Source organism: Trachemys scripta, chromosome 3 (assembly GCF_013100865.1).
Source record: "Trachemys scripta elegans isolate TJP31775 chromosome 3, CAS_Tse_1.0, whole genome shotgun sequence".
NCBI lineage: Eukaryota > Metazoa > Chordata > Testudines > Emydidae > Trachemys > Trachemys scripta.
Genome location: NC_048300.1, coordinates 175,146,178 through 175,162,169, shown reverse-complemented (window position 1 = coordinate 175,162,169; position 15,992 = coordinate 175,146,178). Strand labels below are relative to the sequence as shown.

The window sequence follows — 15,992 nt, the reverse complement described above, 5'->3', positions numbered from 1 at the left end:
ACCCTTTATACCAGGAGAAGAAGAGCACAGGTGTGGACCAATGGACACTGCTTGCAAAAATTTTCCATTCTCAGGTACATGGAGTGAATGCATATTTATCCACAGTGGAATACATATAGGGACAACACATCTTGAATAGCTTCAGTTACTATACAAGTAAGTAACCTCTTTTTTCAGTGGATATCATCCATCAGAGCACAGGTTGGGGATTCCTGTGGGGAAAAATAGTCTGCAATCATGTAATTAAAGACTATCAGAATACATATGCACAAGGGGGCCAAAATAAGATTTCATAGGCAACTTTAATTCTGGCATTTCCTAAATTTTGAACATGCAATCTTAATGTTCTTTTAATGGAGTTTCTGTGTGTGTAATATTATAAAGGTTGGAGTCATTGCAGTTGGCTTAAAAATGCAGCATTACTTACAAGGCCTTTATTCCTATTCATTTCTGCCTCATCAGAGATTATTTTTACAGTATTTTATTGAGCTGTGTATCATTTTAAGAAAAAAATCAATGGGATGATAAGTTGATCTGGTCACAACAGTAGTTCACCAAATATTTGTTTACCTAACACTTAAAAATGCGGAATAATTGTGGAAGGATCCCCCAAAATTAACTGTCATTTGCTAGACATGCTCTTCATAAAGGAGCAATACAAATCTATCTCCAACTAGGTTCAAATGTAAATTTGCAGTTTTATTTCCATAATAACAATGTAGATCCAAATACCCCCAGTATTTTAAAATAAGGTACCTAAAGATCATGTAAGTTGACATAGTAAAATATTACAATCTTCGTCTGGTCTTTTATATCAGAGGACAGCAACATACAGTAATTTATAGCAACCTAAAGTGGGATCAGATGCTAAAAATTAATTCCCTCAAGGATTTTTCTATGGGGTTTATCACTATAGTATCTGAATATTTCATGAACATTAATGAAATTATTTCACAACACCCCTCAGAGGTGAAAAGGTGGTATTTCCCCCATTTTACAGATGAGAAACTGAGGCCCGGAGTTAAGGCCAAAACGGTAAGAAGTGTTAGTTAATTTTGGATGCCCAGCTTGGGATCTCTAAGGCTTAATTTTGTCAAAGTACTTAGCATTATGTAGCATTTCAGATGTTGAAAGCATAACTCCCATTGACTTCAGTTACAGTTGGGAGTGCTCAGCACATCTTCAAATCAGGCCCTGGTGTGGTATCTAGAAATGAGGAACACACATAGAATGGCCCATAAAAAGTTTGGTTTAAGTGACTTCCCCAGTATCGGATAGGAACTCTTTGGCAGAGGCAGGGATGGAATCCAGATAACCATGAGACTGCCTCATTCACTGTATCTTTCAGTTTCTGCAATAAATAAAGTAGGGGTGCAACAGACAACAGCCTCATTTTGCTATACAACTCAGATTCATTTCAGGAGCACTATCCTGTGCAATGAATGAGGCTGGAGTGCTGTGGAAGGAATAGTTTCTGATCATGTATTAAAGACTGCATGACAAAACATTATGCACAGGGAGCCTTAATTGCATGAGTAATCTTAATTCTGGCATTTCTAAATGTTGAGTGCCTGACTTTGAAACCTTAATGTTCTTTTAAACTATTTTTTAATGTATTTATTTAATGTATTTCCCTAACCTTTGAAAAAACATACATTCTGTCATGTAAAGTGATATTGACTCTCACGTGGATTATGAGTAGCGTTGGAACTCTTAAATCCACAGCTCTGACCTCTGCAAATAGAGCTAACAGAGTAAATTATGGCAGTAGTAGGCTGTTATCCTTTACATCAGTCCCTCTTGTGTGTTGAGAGAGGGAGAGACTATGCAAATAGATTTCATAGTTAGCAGAAAAATGTTGAGACTTGGTAACCATAAATTCAAGTCCATATTCTGGAAGGAAGCATGTTTTAATGGCTAGCATTTCTTCTGCCCATGTCCCTTAGCAGTACATCTCATTCAACCTGTCCCTTTTGCTTCTGTCTCCTCTCTCCCCTCTTTCCCCCCCACCCCCCGTGTCCCTGGTTCCCCTCTGCATCTGAGTCAGGCTGCTTCCTTCTCCTCCTCGCCACTTTGTGGGCACCAACAAAAGGAGCATCAAGAGCATAGAAAAGTCAGTCCCCCCAATGCCACAGTGTGTCCAAGTTCGGAGGGAAGGCTTGTGCCCAGTTTGACACAGGGGTGCAAGACTCATTTGTTTTGTTTGTGTTTTGGACTTGGGGTCTATCTGGAAAGAGTGGAGTTTTCTTTTATGATTTAGCAAGAGGGGTGAAGTCACTGTAGCAACCAAACCAGGTTGGAATGTTGGGAGATTCAACCTGTGTGAGGAGAATTGAGGGAGCAGCTATCCAGAAGCCAGACTGGATAGGTAACACTGTTTCAAATGTGTTTAGCATGAACAAATACACTTTTTATTGCTAGGTTACATAATTCTCTGAAGTTTGATTGGAAAGGGGTGTGTGTGTGTAGGTGCATTTTGAAGTTCTAGTGTGTTTTTTTTAAAGCAGCCTTAATTGGCACTCCTCTTCTTGCCCTTCTTTGGGAGTTCCTTCAGTGTTTCATAGGAAACTTTCCACCAATGCTCATTAGTGCCTTCTGTATAATTTGCTATTGACACTGCTGTGGTTATGTTGGGTGTATAAATTCTGCTGGGATCTAAATCTCTCCTGGGGCAGATTTGAGAATGTGTGTCTACTTTACTTCCAGCAACTTCATAATCTTGAGCAAAATATGCATCTGACAAGATAGGAAATTCTCCACTCCCATGATCAATTATGGAATTAATTCTGAATGGGAGCAACCCAGCAATTATAAAAAGACATAATTCCCCCCCCCCCCCCCCCCCCCAAAAGACAAAAACAAAAAAAAAACCCTAGAAGTTTTATGCTCTAGCCAGGTCAAAGGCAGACTGTTAATCTCCTCCAACTTGGGGCTCTTTAGTGAACAAATAGGTGACCCACTCCTATAAGATCAACCACAAATAGAAGAATTGAAACCTCCCTCTGAAGAAGCGATCTTCTGTGACCCTCTGCACTCTGTGGTTTCTTCTACTTTGGCATGGACCGGCTTCTAATTGGAGGACCCTTCAGGGAACCTTAAAGACCTTAAATCTACCCTATGTTTAACTTCCATTGCCTGCAGTTTTTGTTTTCAATGTCTCATTCATGCCCTGTTCTTCGTGGCTAAATGTATGGGAACATCCGTATTTTCAAGACAACTTTGACTGATGTTTTGGGCAATGTGTCTAATGGACTCGTCCAAAGGCAAAGGGGAAAGTTTTGGTTAGCCACTGGATAAAGCAATAATCAAAGCAAGGGGTAAAGAAAAGCTGCTGGCTTTATCTAGTTGTCTGAGTTAAGCCTACAGAAATTAACAGAGGGAAAGCAGCCCTTTTGTCGATTCTACTCCTCTACTAGATTTAACAATAAAGAGAAAGCAATTCCTCTCAGCGTGTTTGGAACAGTTTACAGCTGAGAATAAGCAGCCTTTTGGATCCTTTATTAGGTAGAAAACTGGCCCCTAACAGTGCTTTCCTCATTGAAGGCAACTTAATGTCCAAGATGAATAGCTGATCTTGTCTCTGAAGGAGTGGGAGTTTAACAGCAGAGCTTTTCAGTAATGGGAGATTCCACAGTTTGATTTGTTTCAAACAACAACAGGAAGTTGGATCTTTTTTGCTCCAGAAAGCGAGCCCTTTTTTAGTGGGATTGTTATATGGTGTGATGTGTTCTCTTCCCTTTTTAACTCCAGTAGACCCGAAGATGAAGGTCAGGACCAGTGTCCTCTTAATTGCCTTGCCTGAAGCTATTGACTGTTGGAAATGCCAATTTGAATTCCTTGGAGGTTATCTCTTCGCGGAGTCCTTCTGGTTTTTACTTAGGAAGCAGGGATCAGTATTGTCTGTCCCCAAAAATGTGCCCTCCATTGGTACTGGAGCAGGAGTAGTATTCTGCAGAAGGTCTCCTCTGTTCCTTAGGCCTAGGGTGTTACATTGCAGCACGTGTCAGAAGGATTCAAATGCTGGAGTGTTTCTGTTACACTTACAACTGGAGCAGTCCTGGTGCGGAGTTTGGCATATAAAATATGTCTGTCAGACTTCTCTAGTAAGAGAAAATATCTTTTTAAAATGCCTGAATATGTATTTATAGGAATATGTATTGTTAAAAACATATATTCACATGCATGTACTTGAATAACATATGCTTTTTCTGCTTGGGAGAGAAAATTAGCAGTAAATTTAACTGCAGTACTAAGGTTCCTAGGGAAGTTTGGTACTTTCTTGAACACATGTTGAACCAAGGGATGTAATGTAGTCCCAGTTAATTTTCCTTAGATTTCTAACATAGTAGATGCTCAGTATAAAATGAGAATCGTTGTGAATGCACTTTTATCTTTTCACTTGTAACTTTCTTACAATCTGACACTTGACATTTGCAAGGTATATGTGGTTTCTATTTTAAATAGAAAATTTGAAATATTAAGTGTGATTTATGTTTATGAACAGTGTAATTACTTTTGATACCAGTTACCCCAAAAAGTGAGACATTCATTTAAATAGAATTGTTAAAACATACTTTGTAAACCAAGTTCCTTTCTAAAATCTTGTAAACAAAATCTTATACATGTTTCTATCAATAAATGTGTCATAATTATTGTAAAGTTCTGAGGATTAAAGGAATTTTCTGCTTCTTAGCTGATAATGCTTCCATGTTAGTGCAGAAATAAAATGTGTTTTTTATTTCCTGCTGCTACTAATCTGTTCATTTTCTAATTTAAAACAGGTAGTGGCATATACTTTTGTTTAAACTACACTCTTTTGCTTCTTGTAAAATGTATTGGTGGGTATTTATTCATAGTACTCTAAGCTAATTGTTTAGACCATAATGGTTTACTTAAGTTTACAGTTTATCTGGGAAGCGTTCCAGTTAAAACTCTAGACTTGTTCTACCAATATTAGTAGAGACTAAAATTGCATTGTAGTCTGTGATCTGAAACTTTCTGTATTCACTTGCTATATTCTGGACCATTGTCAGAAAGCTTTACTAAACTGGTGGATCAGTTAAAATTAAGATTTTTGATCAATATCTTCTGACTTGTCAGCATTAGAAAGGAATACTTTGTACAACTTGAAACCTGAACATTAGTTTCTCTTTTTTCAACTCTACTTCTAGTTTTCATTTTTATTTATTTTATTTTGGTCTGCTTAGTAAAATCAGTTTGGTTGTTTGGGAAGCCTTCAACTAAGTTAATACAGCCAGTTACCTATGTGGGAAAGTAATAATCAGCTTTCCTGTGTCCATCTGCTGAAGCCTGTTGTATGATACGCTATTGGAAACCTTGGAGAAACCAAATTAACAGAAAAGAAATTACCCTTAATACTGTTTACGTATGTATTTAACATTTTTAATTTCAGACTCTTTGCATCTTTATGCTTGTCTACTCTTTTGAGAGCAATGCCAAATCAAAAATTAAAACCAACTAAGGAATTTATAAATATATAGTGACATTTGACTCAGGACAGGTTATATTAGATGACTGAATCTTCTGTGATTGCACTGTCACAGCAAAAGTAGACCTAAAATTTGTTATATATTGCTGGAGTCTGAGGACAAAAATGGCAGCAGATGAGCTGTGGGAGGAGACAAATGGTGACATTTAATAGAAATGGAAATAATATTTAATAGAAGTATTTCTGGCAAAGTACATATATAATTTTTTTAGTCTTTATTGCTAACTAACACTGTAATATTGGAAATATGAATTATCTATAAAGCCTGTGTTCAACAAGTAAGTTATGAATCTACTGTTGCTTCTCTTTCTTCTCGCCCCTCTCCTCCAGTTTGTTTACTTTGTTCACCTGTTGAATTCCATTTTAAACTAAGTTGTAAGCTCTTTAGGGCAGAAGCTGTATCTCTTTGTGTACACTGCCTAAGAGGATGCTAATCCCTGAGTCGTGACCGTATGTGCTACTGTACTATAAATGGTAATCAGGATGTTTCCCCCCAATAGTCAAATAAATAAATAAATAAAAATCCCTGAAAAAATGTTTTAAATATTGTCCCGTTGCAATATTTGCGAGAAGAACCAAATTTCACTGAAACCTATTACACCTCTACCCCAATATAACACAAATTCGGATATAACGCGGTAAAGCAGCGGGAAGCCCCAGGCCCTTTAAAGCACCGCCTGAACCCCGCTGCTTTACCGCGTTATATCCGAATTCATGTGGAGCCCCGGGCCCTTTAAATTGCCGCACGAGCCCCGTTGCTGGAGCTCTGGTGGTGATTTAAAAGGCCCGGGGCTCCTCGCAGTGGCTAGAGCACCGGGCCCTTTATAAATCACCGCTGGGGAAGCCGGTCCAGTCCGGCACAGCGTACCAGCTCTTGCCAGTATGCCGTACCGGACCGTAACCGATATGACATGGTCTCACCTATAAGGCAGTCAGATTTTTTTGGCTCCCGAGGACCGCGTTATATCGGGGTAGAGGTGTATCTACGTTACATGGTTTAAATGTCTAAATATGTATTTACTTGTAGATGATGACTACGTTCAGATATATTTAAATACATTTATTTTTAGTCACAAGTCTAAACTACCATACAGTTAAAACTCAAATAATGTAATCTGCAAACAACTATTAACATTTCAAATAGTCTTCCAGAACAATAAAACCTCCCAACAGTACATGTTGCCGGGATTAGAGCCCCCTCCATCATTTCCTTCATGTACCGCTACTTACTGTTTTGCTTCAGGAACATCCTAGAACAGAGGTGGGCAAACTTTTTGGCTCGAGGGCCACATCTGAGAATGGATATTGTATGGTGGGCCATGAATGCTCCCAAAATTGGGGGCTGGGGTATGGGAGGGGGTGAGGGCTCCGGCTGGGGTGCGGGCTCTGGGGTGCAGGAGGAGGCTCCGGGCTGGGATCGAGGGGTTTGGGGCGTGGGACGAGGATCAGGGCTGGGGTAGGGGTTTGGGGCACGGGAAGGGTCAGGGGTGCAGGCTCCGGGTGGCACTTACCTCAAGTAGGTCCCAGAAGCAGCGGCACATGCCCCTCTTGCTCCTATGCTGCGGTTGCCAGCCAATGGGAGCTGCAGGAGCCACGTGGCGGAGCAAGCCCCTGACCCCGCTCCCCAGCAGGAGCTTGAGGGCCTGATTAAAATGTCTGAAGGGCCAGATGTGGGCCCCAGAGCCCACCCCTGTCCTAGAAGAACAAATGAGACTTCCAAAGTGTCCTGATAGTAATTTAAAATCAGGTTTTGGTGAGCCAAGTTGTGAAATTAATTCTAGAGCTCAGGATTCCACATAAATACCCGACCACCTTTCCTGTCCTGTTGCTGCTATATGGCTGTTAGCCTGATTTCTAATAGTAGCTGCCACAACATGGAGAGACGTAATCACTCCAGCAGGTCCAAAACCATTGAAAAGTATGTTAGGTATGTTATGGTCTCGTGTATAAATCCATACCGGGGAATATTATAAGGTTTTAATCAGTTAAAAAGCCATTGGATTATTAGTTCAAGTATACATACATTTAAAAAGTGCATATTCTATTTTTAGGAGTTTATAGTTTCAGTAGTTGTGCTTCTAAATCACCTAGATGATTTTGTTTTCTAGATTAGTTATGAATTGAAAACACTAAAAATGTAATTGATATTGTACATGGTGGCACGATGAAAAGATGTTTTGGCGTCTGCCAACTCTTGTTCTGGTTTAATCAGGGAATGTATCATATGGATTTTTTTTCCTTGGGGCAGCGTAGCACTTAACAGACAAAATTCTTTGTTTATAAAGGCAGATTCATTATGGTAAAATTAACACAAAAGTCTAATTCTTGGTTTAAAATTGTCTTCCACAAATAAAGGCAAAAATATATAAAATGTCATTTCTCACTAACACTTTCTTTACAGTTCTAGTTTTTTCTCAACCTTTTCTGGTTCCTGGTATCATTTTCTGTCATGTCCACAATTCAAGTTAGGGATTAGGGGGTATGGAATCTGTTCTTGTTTACCCCATTTTTTATGGAGTTTAAATTCAACCAGTTTAAATTGAAGCCAATCTACATTCACTTGCTAATATGTATTTCATCTGTCTCTGCCGAGTTTGATGTTTGCCCAAATAGTGTTGTGGTTTGCTTTTTTGGAGGGACATTATTGCTCATAGTGTGGCGGGGCCTAAATCTGAGTAGGCCAGGCCATTCAACTGAACAGGGTTGATGTAGGCATAAACCCCAAACAGGCTCAACCAGCCATTATAACTTTAGAATTAAGTGCCAATACAGGTGGGGCCAGATTCTGTGCTGATTTCAATGGGATTACTTGAAATATATATTAGCAGAGAATTTGACTGGCGGTTTTGTGGCTTCTGTTTTCTCCCCAGTTGTCTTTGTCAGAGTGAACAATGCATATGTTTAGGTCTTTCTTTTGTTTCCAAGGCTTTCCCTTAGTTATTTTTTCCTCCATTTATTTAGGTCTTCAAACTGTACAAGATGCCTGCTTAGAAGGCAAAATTGAGGGCTGCTTTCAAAGTGGATTCCTAGGGGCTAACTGTTCTGGGAAATCCTCTCTTCTGATGCAGGAGAATGCTGAAAAAACCTTTTTAATTTAGATTTGTCTGCTGGAGAAATGCAATATAAAGAGTGTTTAAGCGAATTTACATAAGTAGATCTTTTTTGATAGGACTGGGTTTGCCTTTGCTTTTGCCAACAATGTATGTGTTTCGTTCCTGCTATTTTTAGTTCTGATGGCTTTAAACCTTTTGTAATAACAGAAAGAGGAAGTGAACAGTGAAATCACTTTAATAACATATTTCCTGGTAGGAATGACTTATCTATGAGGCCTAGACAGAGGATGTCATTTCCTGGATTACTTATCTTCAGTTTGGATGGTCTGTTTTACTGTATAATCTTTTGACCCATGCATGTTCATCAATGTTCATAAATGTAATACAAATTTAATGCTCTTAGGTGAAATATGCCTTTCAGCAACAGTTTAGAGCTTAAAACATCTGTTGGTCAAGTATTAAAATATAGAGAGGTCTTTCATACAAGAAAACATGTATTTGAAATGCCTCATATTTGTTTAATGTTTTCGTGAACCTTAATATTTGCTTTCTTTGAAAGAACTTTTACAAGATTCTTTCTATCACTTCTCCCAGGAATAAAGCAAAAACACAGAAATATTGGTCTTTGGGTTTGTTTTTAGCTTCTACTTTTATTTAAAAAAAAAACAAAAACTTTTTATAAATATCACCTAAAACAAACACGCAACTTCAAGGATAAACTTTAGACTTGGAAATGCTGCTTGTTTTCACCAGCCCTGATTTTGTTGTTGCACTTTGTGAATGATAGACATCAGAAATTAGTAAGATTTCTAGTGATCTGGGATGGACCTAAGTGGCATAATTTTCATCTCAATTTCTATGACTGTTCATTGGCCGCTACATGTAAAAGCTGTTTAAATTTTTATGGACAGAATTTGGGGAAAGCTGGGAGAAGAAAGAGCTAATCGTACATTTGGCATAATTAAAGTGATACAATTTTACAATCTTCATAAAATATAGGAATTGGTGGGTTGAAGAGAAGACTCCTTGACATAAGTGTAAAGGTTTGGCCACTCATGAGCGCCTCTTGCATGCCTGTTTTTTTTTTTTTTTTATGCCCTCTGCTGGCAGTTTCTCTTTTTAGCTGGGTTTTCAGTGACTCAGCCCCTAAAGCCAAGTCACACGGAGTCTGTTTGTGAAACAAATGGAAAGCAAACCTCTTCCAGGGTAGCACAGTCCAGCAAAAGGTTGGCCCCTCCCCGAAGTCCTGAGTCCTGTCTCTGGGCCTGTTTAAGCACTTGCCCCCTTCTCGATTGCCAACCAAAACTTGTTGCCTCCTTGGCCACTCTGCCTGTTGGGGGACCCAGGCCCGCCCATTACTCTGGGTCCCAACCCAGGGACCCTACAACTAGCAGCCACCTGGTGCTTCCTTCACTATTGTCTATTGCTGCATTGCCTGGGTTGCTTCCCACTCTGTCCCATCGGCTTCTTGTGTCCTCTGCCTGTTCTTCGTTTAAGCAGCGTCTCCCAGGCCTCCTTGCCTAGAGAGTCGGTAATAATCTCTGCCCTCTTGTCTCAGGGTTCTTTCTCACAGGCTCCTTTACTTGGTGAGCTTATAACAAGTTTCTCGCCCTTGTCGGGGCTCTTTCTCCCAGGCCTCTGTGCCTGGAGAGCGTCAGAGTCTACCTCTGCTAAGGCAGGGTTTCTCTGTAGTCTCTGTACCTGACTAAGTGGGTATTCACCCACGAAAGCTTATGCTCCAATACATCTGTTAGTCTTAAAGGTGCCACAGAACTCTCTGTTGCTCTGTACCTGTGGAATCTCCCAGCCTTCCACTCCTCCAGGTCCCAGCCAGCTACTGCTCTGTCCAGCTGCTGCAGTTTCCTCAGTCACTCAGGAACAGGGTCTTTCCTTGAGCCTTCTAGGCTCTGATTGGCTGCCTCCCCTGCAATCTCTTTAGGTCGTGACGAGGACCCCACTCTACTGCCTTTTTTCTGGGGCGGAGTGTTGTAGGAGCACAAGGCCATCTGGAGGACCTGAAAGGGCCTGGTACACCCTATCACCGTAAGACATTTTAACAATGTCACGGTGTGATGTTGATAACTTACATTTAACTGTTACAACTGTGTGGACCTTCTGGTACAGTGTCACTAAAATGTATAATTTGATGCCTTTTTTCCCCCCTGGACCTATAAATAGGATATAAATTGAACATGCTAATCCATTCATTTAAAAAAAAACCCAAAAATATAATGCAAAAAGACCTTGCAGTTCGTAAATAGCCGGAAGTAATTTTCAATTCTCTTCCAGCTTGTACAGATTCTGGAGTAGTAGTTTAAAAAAAAAAAAAAAATTACAGTGACTATGACAGACTGACAATATCCTGGATAAACCTTATGGAATTAAGAGAAACTTCTTAAGTTAAACCTTATTGAATTAGGGTTAATATCTTTGGGGCCCATTGTATTAAAAATGTAATTGTATATGTGGTGTTATGGAATTATATGTACCTTCTCTAGATGGAGGGGGTTGCTAATATACTTTCTCTGTTATCAGCCCTTTGAAGCCAACCCCCAGAGGGGTATGCATATGCTAGTGCAAACTTGATTCTCCAGGAACCAACAGACAAAGGATTTTTGGATATATAGCCTGGTTTTAAAGTGGCTCAGGCCTTCTTCCTGATCCAGCAAACAGACAGGACCTCTGGTCCCCGGAGGGCCCCAATCCTTAGGGTAGGATGGAAAGACTGGGGCTACTGAAGCCCCATAAGACTGTATGCTTGTTCTGAGCTGGAGCTGTGATGAACTTGTGATCACAAAGGAAAATCCTTGGGTGAGGATTTGGAGGACTGCGCCTGTCAGAGCCCATGGTAGAGTTGGGGTGTTCTCTAGTAAGCTTATTAGCATGAGTGTAGGTTCTTTCATTGTTTTTGGTATGTTTTCTCTGTCATGCTTTTACCTTTTTAAGGATAAAATAGGCTTGTATAAAAAGTGCTTTGTGGGTAACTTATAATTGTAGCAATTCAGCCTTTTAATTGTCTCTGAAGAGAAAGCAAGTAGATATGCTTGAGCAACCCAGCCTGTCTCTGCTGGGAATAACACAGTGAAGCCAGGGAACAGTGTAGCCTACAAATACCCCAGGCAAATGGGAGTGAGATGCCAATCTCCACGCAGGAGAGGCAATGACTGGGGAGTTGGAAACCTGCGAGTGGGTGCCTTTGGTGGACCACTGAAGGGAAATACAAGTGCAGTTACTGTGAACTGGGACAGTGACAGTAAATGGAGAGCAAGTAGGAGATATGGATCCATACAGGGAGCAGTGGAGTTAGGAGGACCGTTAGTGTTTGGGAAAAGAGCCTGTTTTACTGTTGAGTCTATGCAGGTACATATAGTAACTAACATCCCTGATCTGTATCTAAGATCAGGCTCAATTATGGATCTGTAGTCAATTGAGGGCTTCTGAGGAATGACAAAATCAGATGATGATTGAGTTTTACAGCATCATCAGAACCTCCTTATGGAATTGTAGCCCTATTGTTTGTATTGTTGGTAGTCCTTAGTAGCCAATCACTGTGGTACACAATTGCAATTGGGGCCCCATTGTGCTGGATTCTATAAAACGGTAGTGACAGTCCCCCATCTGCACTTAGATCATCAGTTCCACTTCTTAACTTCACCTGTATTCTTTTCACATTACGCATTCTGAACAGCCTTAAATCTGACTGTTTATTGGTTATGTTTTTGTTTTGCTGAGTAGTTTAAGGTGGTTTGTTTTATAAACTACATTGCACATGGTTAATGTTGATTCAGATAAGATTGGCATCTCACTCCCATTTGACTGGGGTATTTGTAGGCTACACTGTTCCCTGGCTTCACTGTGTTATTCCCAGCAGAGACAGGCTGGGTTGCTCAAGCATACCTACTAACAGCACGATTAATTGTACGATTAATTTTTTTAATCAATGTTTAATCACTTGACAGCCCTAATAATCACATTTTCTGGACCAAAAATCTGGCCTAACTCATGAGTTTATGCTAGTGAGGAGGAATATGTGTTCTTTTGTATATGTATCTCTGTTGTAGCACAAATCTTTCATTATGCTTATCTTGAGGACCATATTGGTCCTACCTTTTGGCTCTTTCCCACCTGATAAATATTTCCCCTCAGCTCTCCTGCCTGCTTCTGTGGATGGGGGATTTGGATGACCTCTGATTCTTCTAAATACATGAAACTTCCGTTAACAGTTTCTTTGTTTCTTCATGATTGGACAATTTATGTATTTTTGGAGACAGCCTTTTGAGCTTTGGTTTCTAAGAGGAGGAATCCAGTTAATATGGTTTCTTTGGAGGAGAAATATTGCATTTTTCCTTCTCTGAAGATATCATTGGACTAGATTCTCACTCACCTGTCCTACTTCCCATCAGTGTTGATAAGGGAAAGAAATATTTTCAATAACTAAACTTTTTTTAATAGCCTCTTTCTGTTCTATAAATATTCTTTGGACTTCTATTATACTTAGATTTTGGGGAACTCTTTGCTTCCCATTCATAAAAGTTACTGAAACCAGTTATTCTGTACAGAGGCATTGGCAATTTATTTCAGAATGAGGATTGTCTTACTGTGCCTCAAAGAATGAAAATGTTTTAAGATGTAGGGAAGTTCTGGCTTGTCTTGTCCTAGGGAGTCTGGATTCAAGATCAGAAATCTAGTGAAATGATATCTTTAGTGAGGGAGAATTCTAAAACACATGCTGCTGCCCTTGTGCCTGTGCAGTCCTTTTGTGTTCATTAAGATAACTATATTTGTATAATGGAATTGTAGTCTGTGCTTGAGTAATATAGAACCATACTAATTACAATAGTTTTAAGACAGAGGTTAATTTTGAAATTCTAGAAGCATGTTTACAATTAAGTTATTTTTATTTCTTTACAGGATGGCCTGAATTCTTTGGTCCTTGATCTGGATTTTCCAGCACTGAGGAAAAACAAGAACATAGATAATTTCTTAAATAGATGTAAGTTGCACTTAAACATGTTTGATGTCTTGATTGCACTATAACAGTCTTGGAAGCTGAATGCGCAGAAATACTATACATTACTTACGTGCACTTTGCTAATCACCACAAAACAGAGCTTGCACTCTAAAAACAGCATTCCCTTCTCAGTAGATACTTGAGATCGCATTGCTGTTGTGATGTTTCATTACTAAAATGTAATTACTATGTCACAGGGTCTGCACAGGTTTCTGCCTCTCGCCCTGTGCTGAGGCTGGTAAAATAAGAGTTCTCACGCCATCTTCTCGTGTTTCACCCTGGTGCTTTATTTTACAGTGCCACTGTGCAATCCCCTTTATCCCCCAACAGTTATCCCCTTTCTAACCCATTCCAGGGTCTCTTGGCCCTTGAGGCTCCCTTCCTGTGGTGAGGAGATAGAGCTGAAGCCTCCTGTCCTCTCCCAGGCTAGCCTCCCAACTGAGTTTTGTTCAGGGCTTTTATAGCCCTCCCAGCCTTCAGCCCAGCTGTTGCTGCTTAGCTCAGTCTATTGCAGTGAGCCAGCCCTCATTAGGGCCTGCAGCTGGGCTCCCTGCTGGCTGTTTTGAGCCTCTGCCCCGGCCTCTCTGCCTGAAAGTAGGGCCTAGCCAGCATTTTAGCAGGGCATTCAAGGGGTTTCACCCCTGCCCCACCACATACTCTTACAAATGTATTGCAAAGTATTTATTAATATACTGATCAATACTAAAGTATTATCAATAATTAAAACAATACTAGTCAAATGAGTATTTTTATGATGCATTATCTTTATTTTATCTTTTGCTTAAGTACCAATTTCAAAATTCAGTAATTCACAAGTCTTACAGTTGTTAGTGAGGTTCTATTATAATCTGCAAAAAAAAAAAGTATGTAATTACTCAAAATGGCATACACTGTCTTGTACATTTTTAATAAAACTATACTTTTAATTCAGAAAAGTCCTTCTAACACATCTTAAATGGATTTTAAAGTATGGCCGTTTAGTTGCAATATTTGTTTTAGGTGCATCTTTGCCATGTAAATAACAAATTTAATATGACTCTTTGTTAAGCCACTTCAAAACATAGCTGTTGTCTATGCAAGGAAAATTTTCCTAAAAATTCAGTCTTGTTTTAAAACCAATTGGAGCTACAGTATAGACAAAGCTGTGCTAGCTGATGCGGTTTTTATAACTAGCTTAGTTAAAACTGCTTTCTAAACTAGAACTCAAGCTTGTTGGGGGAGGAGGAATTTGCAATTACTCAGGGGATATCCACTCCTTTCAAATGTTAGTGTCCTGTAAAAGCATGCATAAGCCAGGGAGTAAAAGCAGGAACCATAACTCCAGTCTGGGGAGCAAAAATTCCTTTGGTTATCTGTCCCTTAAGGGTAGTATGGCCTAATGGTCTGCCTACCCCATTATGTGGCATGTCCCTTTAAGAGATTGAAAGATCTGATTATATATACAAGGATCTGGGAGACACTTGGAGAAAGGAAGCAGTCCTGGGGGTAAGAAGCTTTCAGGAGGAAATCATATTACTGTTTCTTTAAGGATTTATGGCTGGGAGCTTTGCAGAGAGGGTGGGGCAAGGCTCCCCTCTCACACAACCAATTGAGAATGACCTGGGAGAAAGGGACTAGCATAAAGGTGGCCTCCTCTCTCATGGCAGAACAAATGCCAGGAGATACTAGTAGTGAAAGGCTGGCTTGCGGAGCAACATGAATGCTAATTAAGGAAAAGGGACTAGCTGGGGTAGAAGCTGGTAAAGGCCCCCCAGTTGCCTAATATACAACTCATCTCCAGAGAGGAGACCTGAGAGCTCCTAGAAAAATCTGACTAACAGAACCCAGCTCCATGGAGGAGAGCTGGGGAGACTCCTGGGTAGGGAGAAAGTAATACAGCCCCATTCTAAAAAGAGATGGGGATTCCTGCTTAAGGAAGGACTGGAAAGGGGCAACCCCGAGAAAGAACCACGAAGGGTTCCTGGACCAGAGACTGTTCTCTGGTCCTGTTGTGAAAGAAACATATTCAGTAGTATGCCTAACCACTTGATGGCTATTGAACCTCACAGGTACATCCTAGCAGATTGTACCTGCTATGCTGCTGAATGTACTAGATATTTTAACATTTCACCCTTATCAAAAGAATGTTAGTGGATAGTAGCAGCACAGCAGGTGGCAGAGAAGTGAAAGTTTGAAAGGTTTAAGGTTGTCGTGTTGGGTCTTTAACTGCTAAAATGTTTCTGGAGGCTTGAAAAGTGTATGTTTTTAAGGCATTAGGTAAAATACAACTGAAATCAGAATAGTACTAGTTTTCACAGTTAAGAGGAGATGATAATTCAACTGTTTACGAAGAAATACAAAAAGACTGCAATTATGGCTTTTAATTCTGATCAAATGGTTTAAAGGCAATGTAGAAGTTAGTTGACAATTTTAACATTTG

The 15,992-nt window shown here is 40.0% G+C and overlaps 1 protein-coding gene across 1 annotated transcript in view; it reads left to right on the top strand.

Moving 5' to 3' along the window:
• The window catches only part of ROCK2 (Rho associated coiled-coil containing protein kinase 2), a 129,895-nt gene that overhangs the window by 58,563 nt on the left and 55,340 nt on the right, over positions 1 to 15,992 (top strand). The window contains exon 2 of the mRNA XM_034766905.1: positions 13,474 to 13,555. Within this exon, the coding sequence (XP_034622796.1) occupies positions 13,474 to 13,555 (82 nt within the window). The remainder of the gene's footprint in view (positions 1 to 13,473; positions 13,556 to 15,992) is intronic.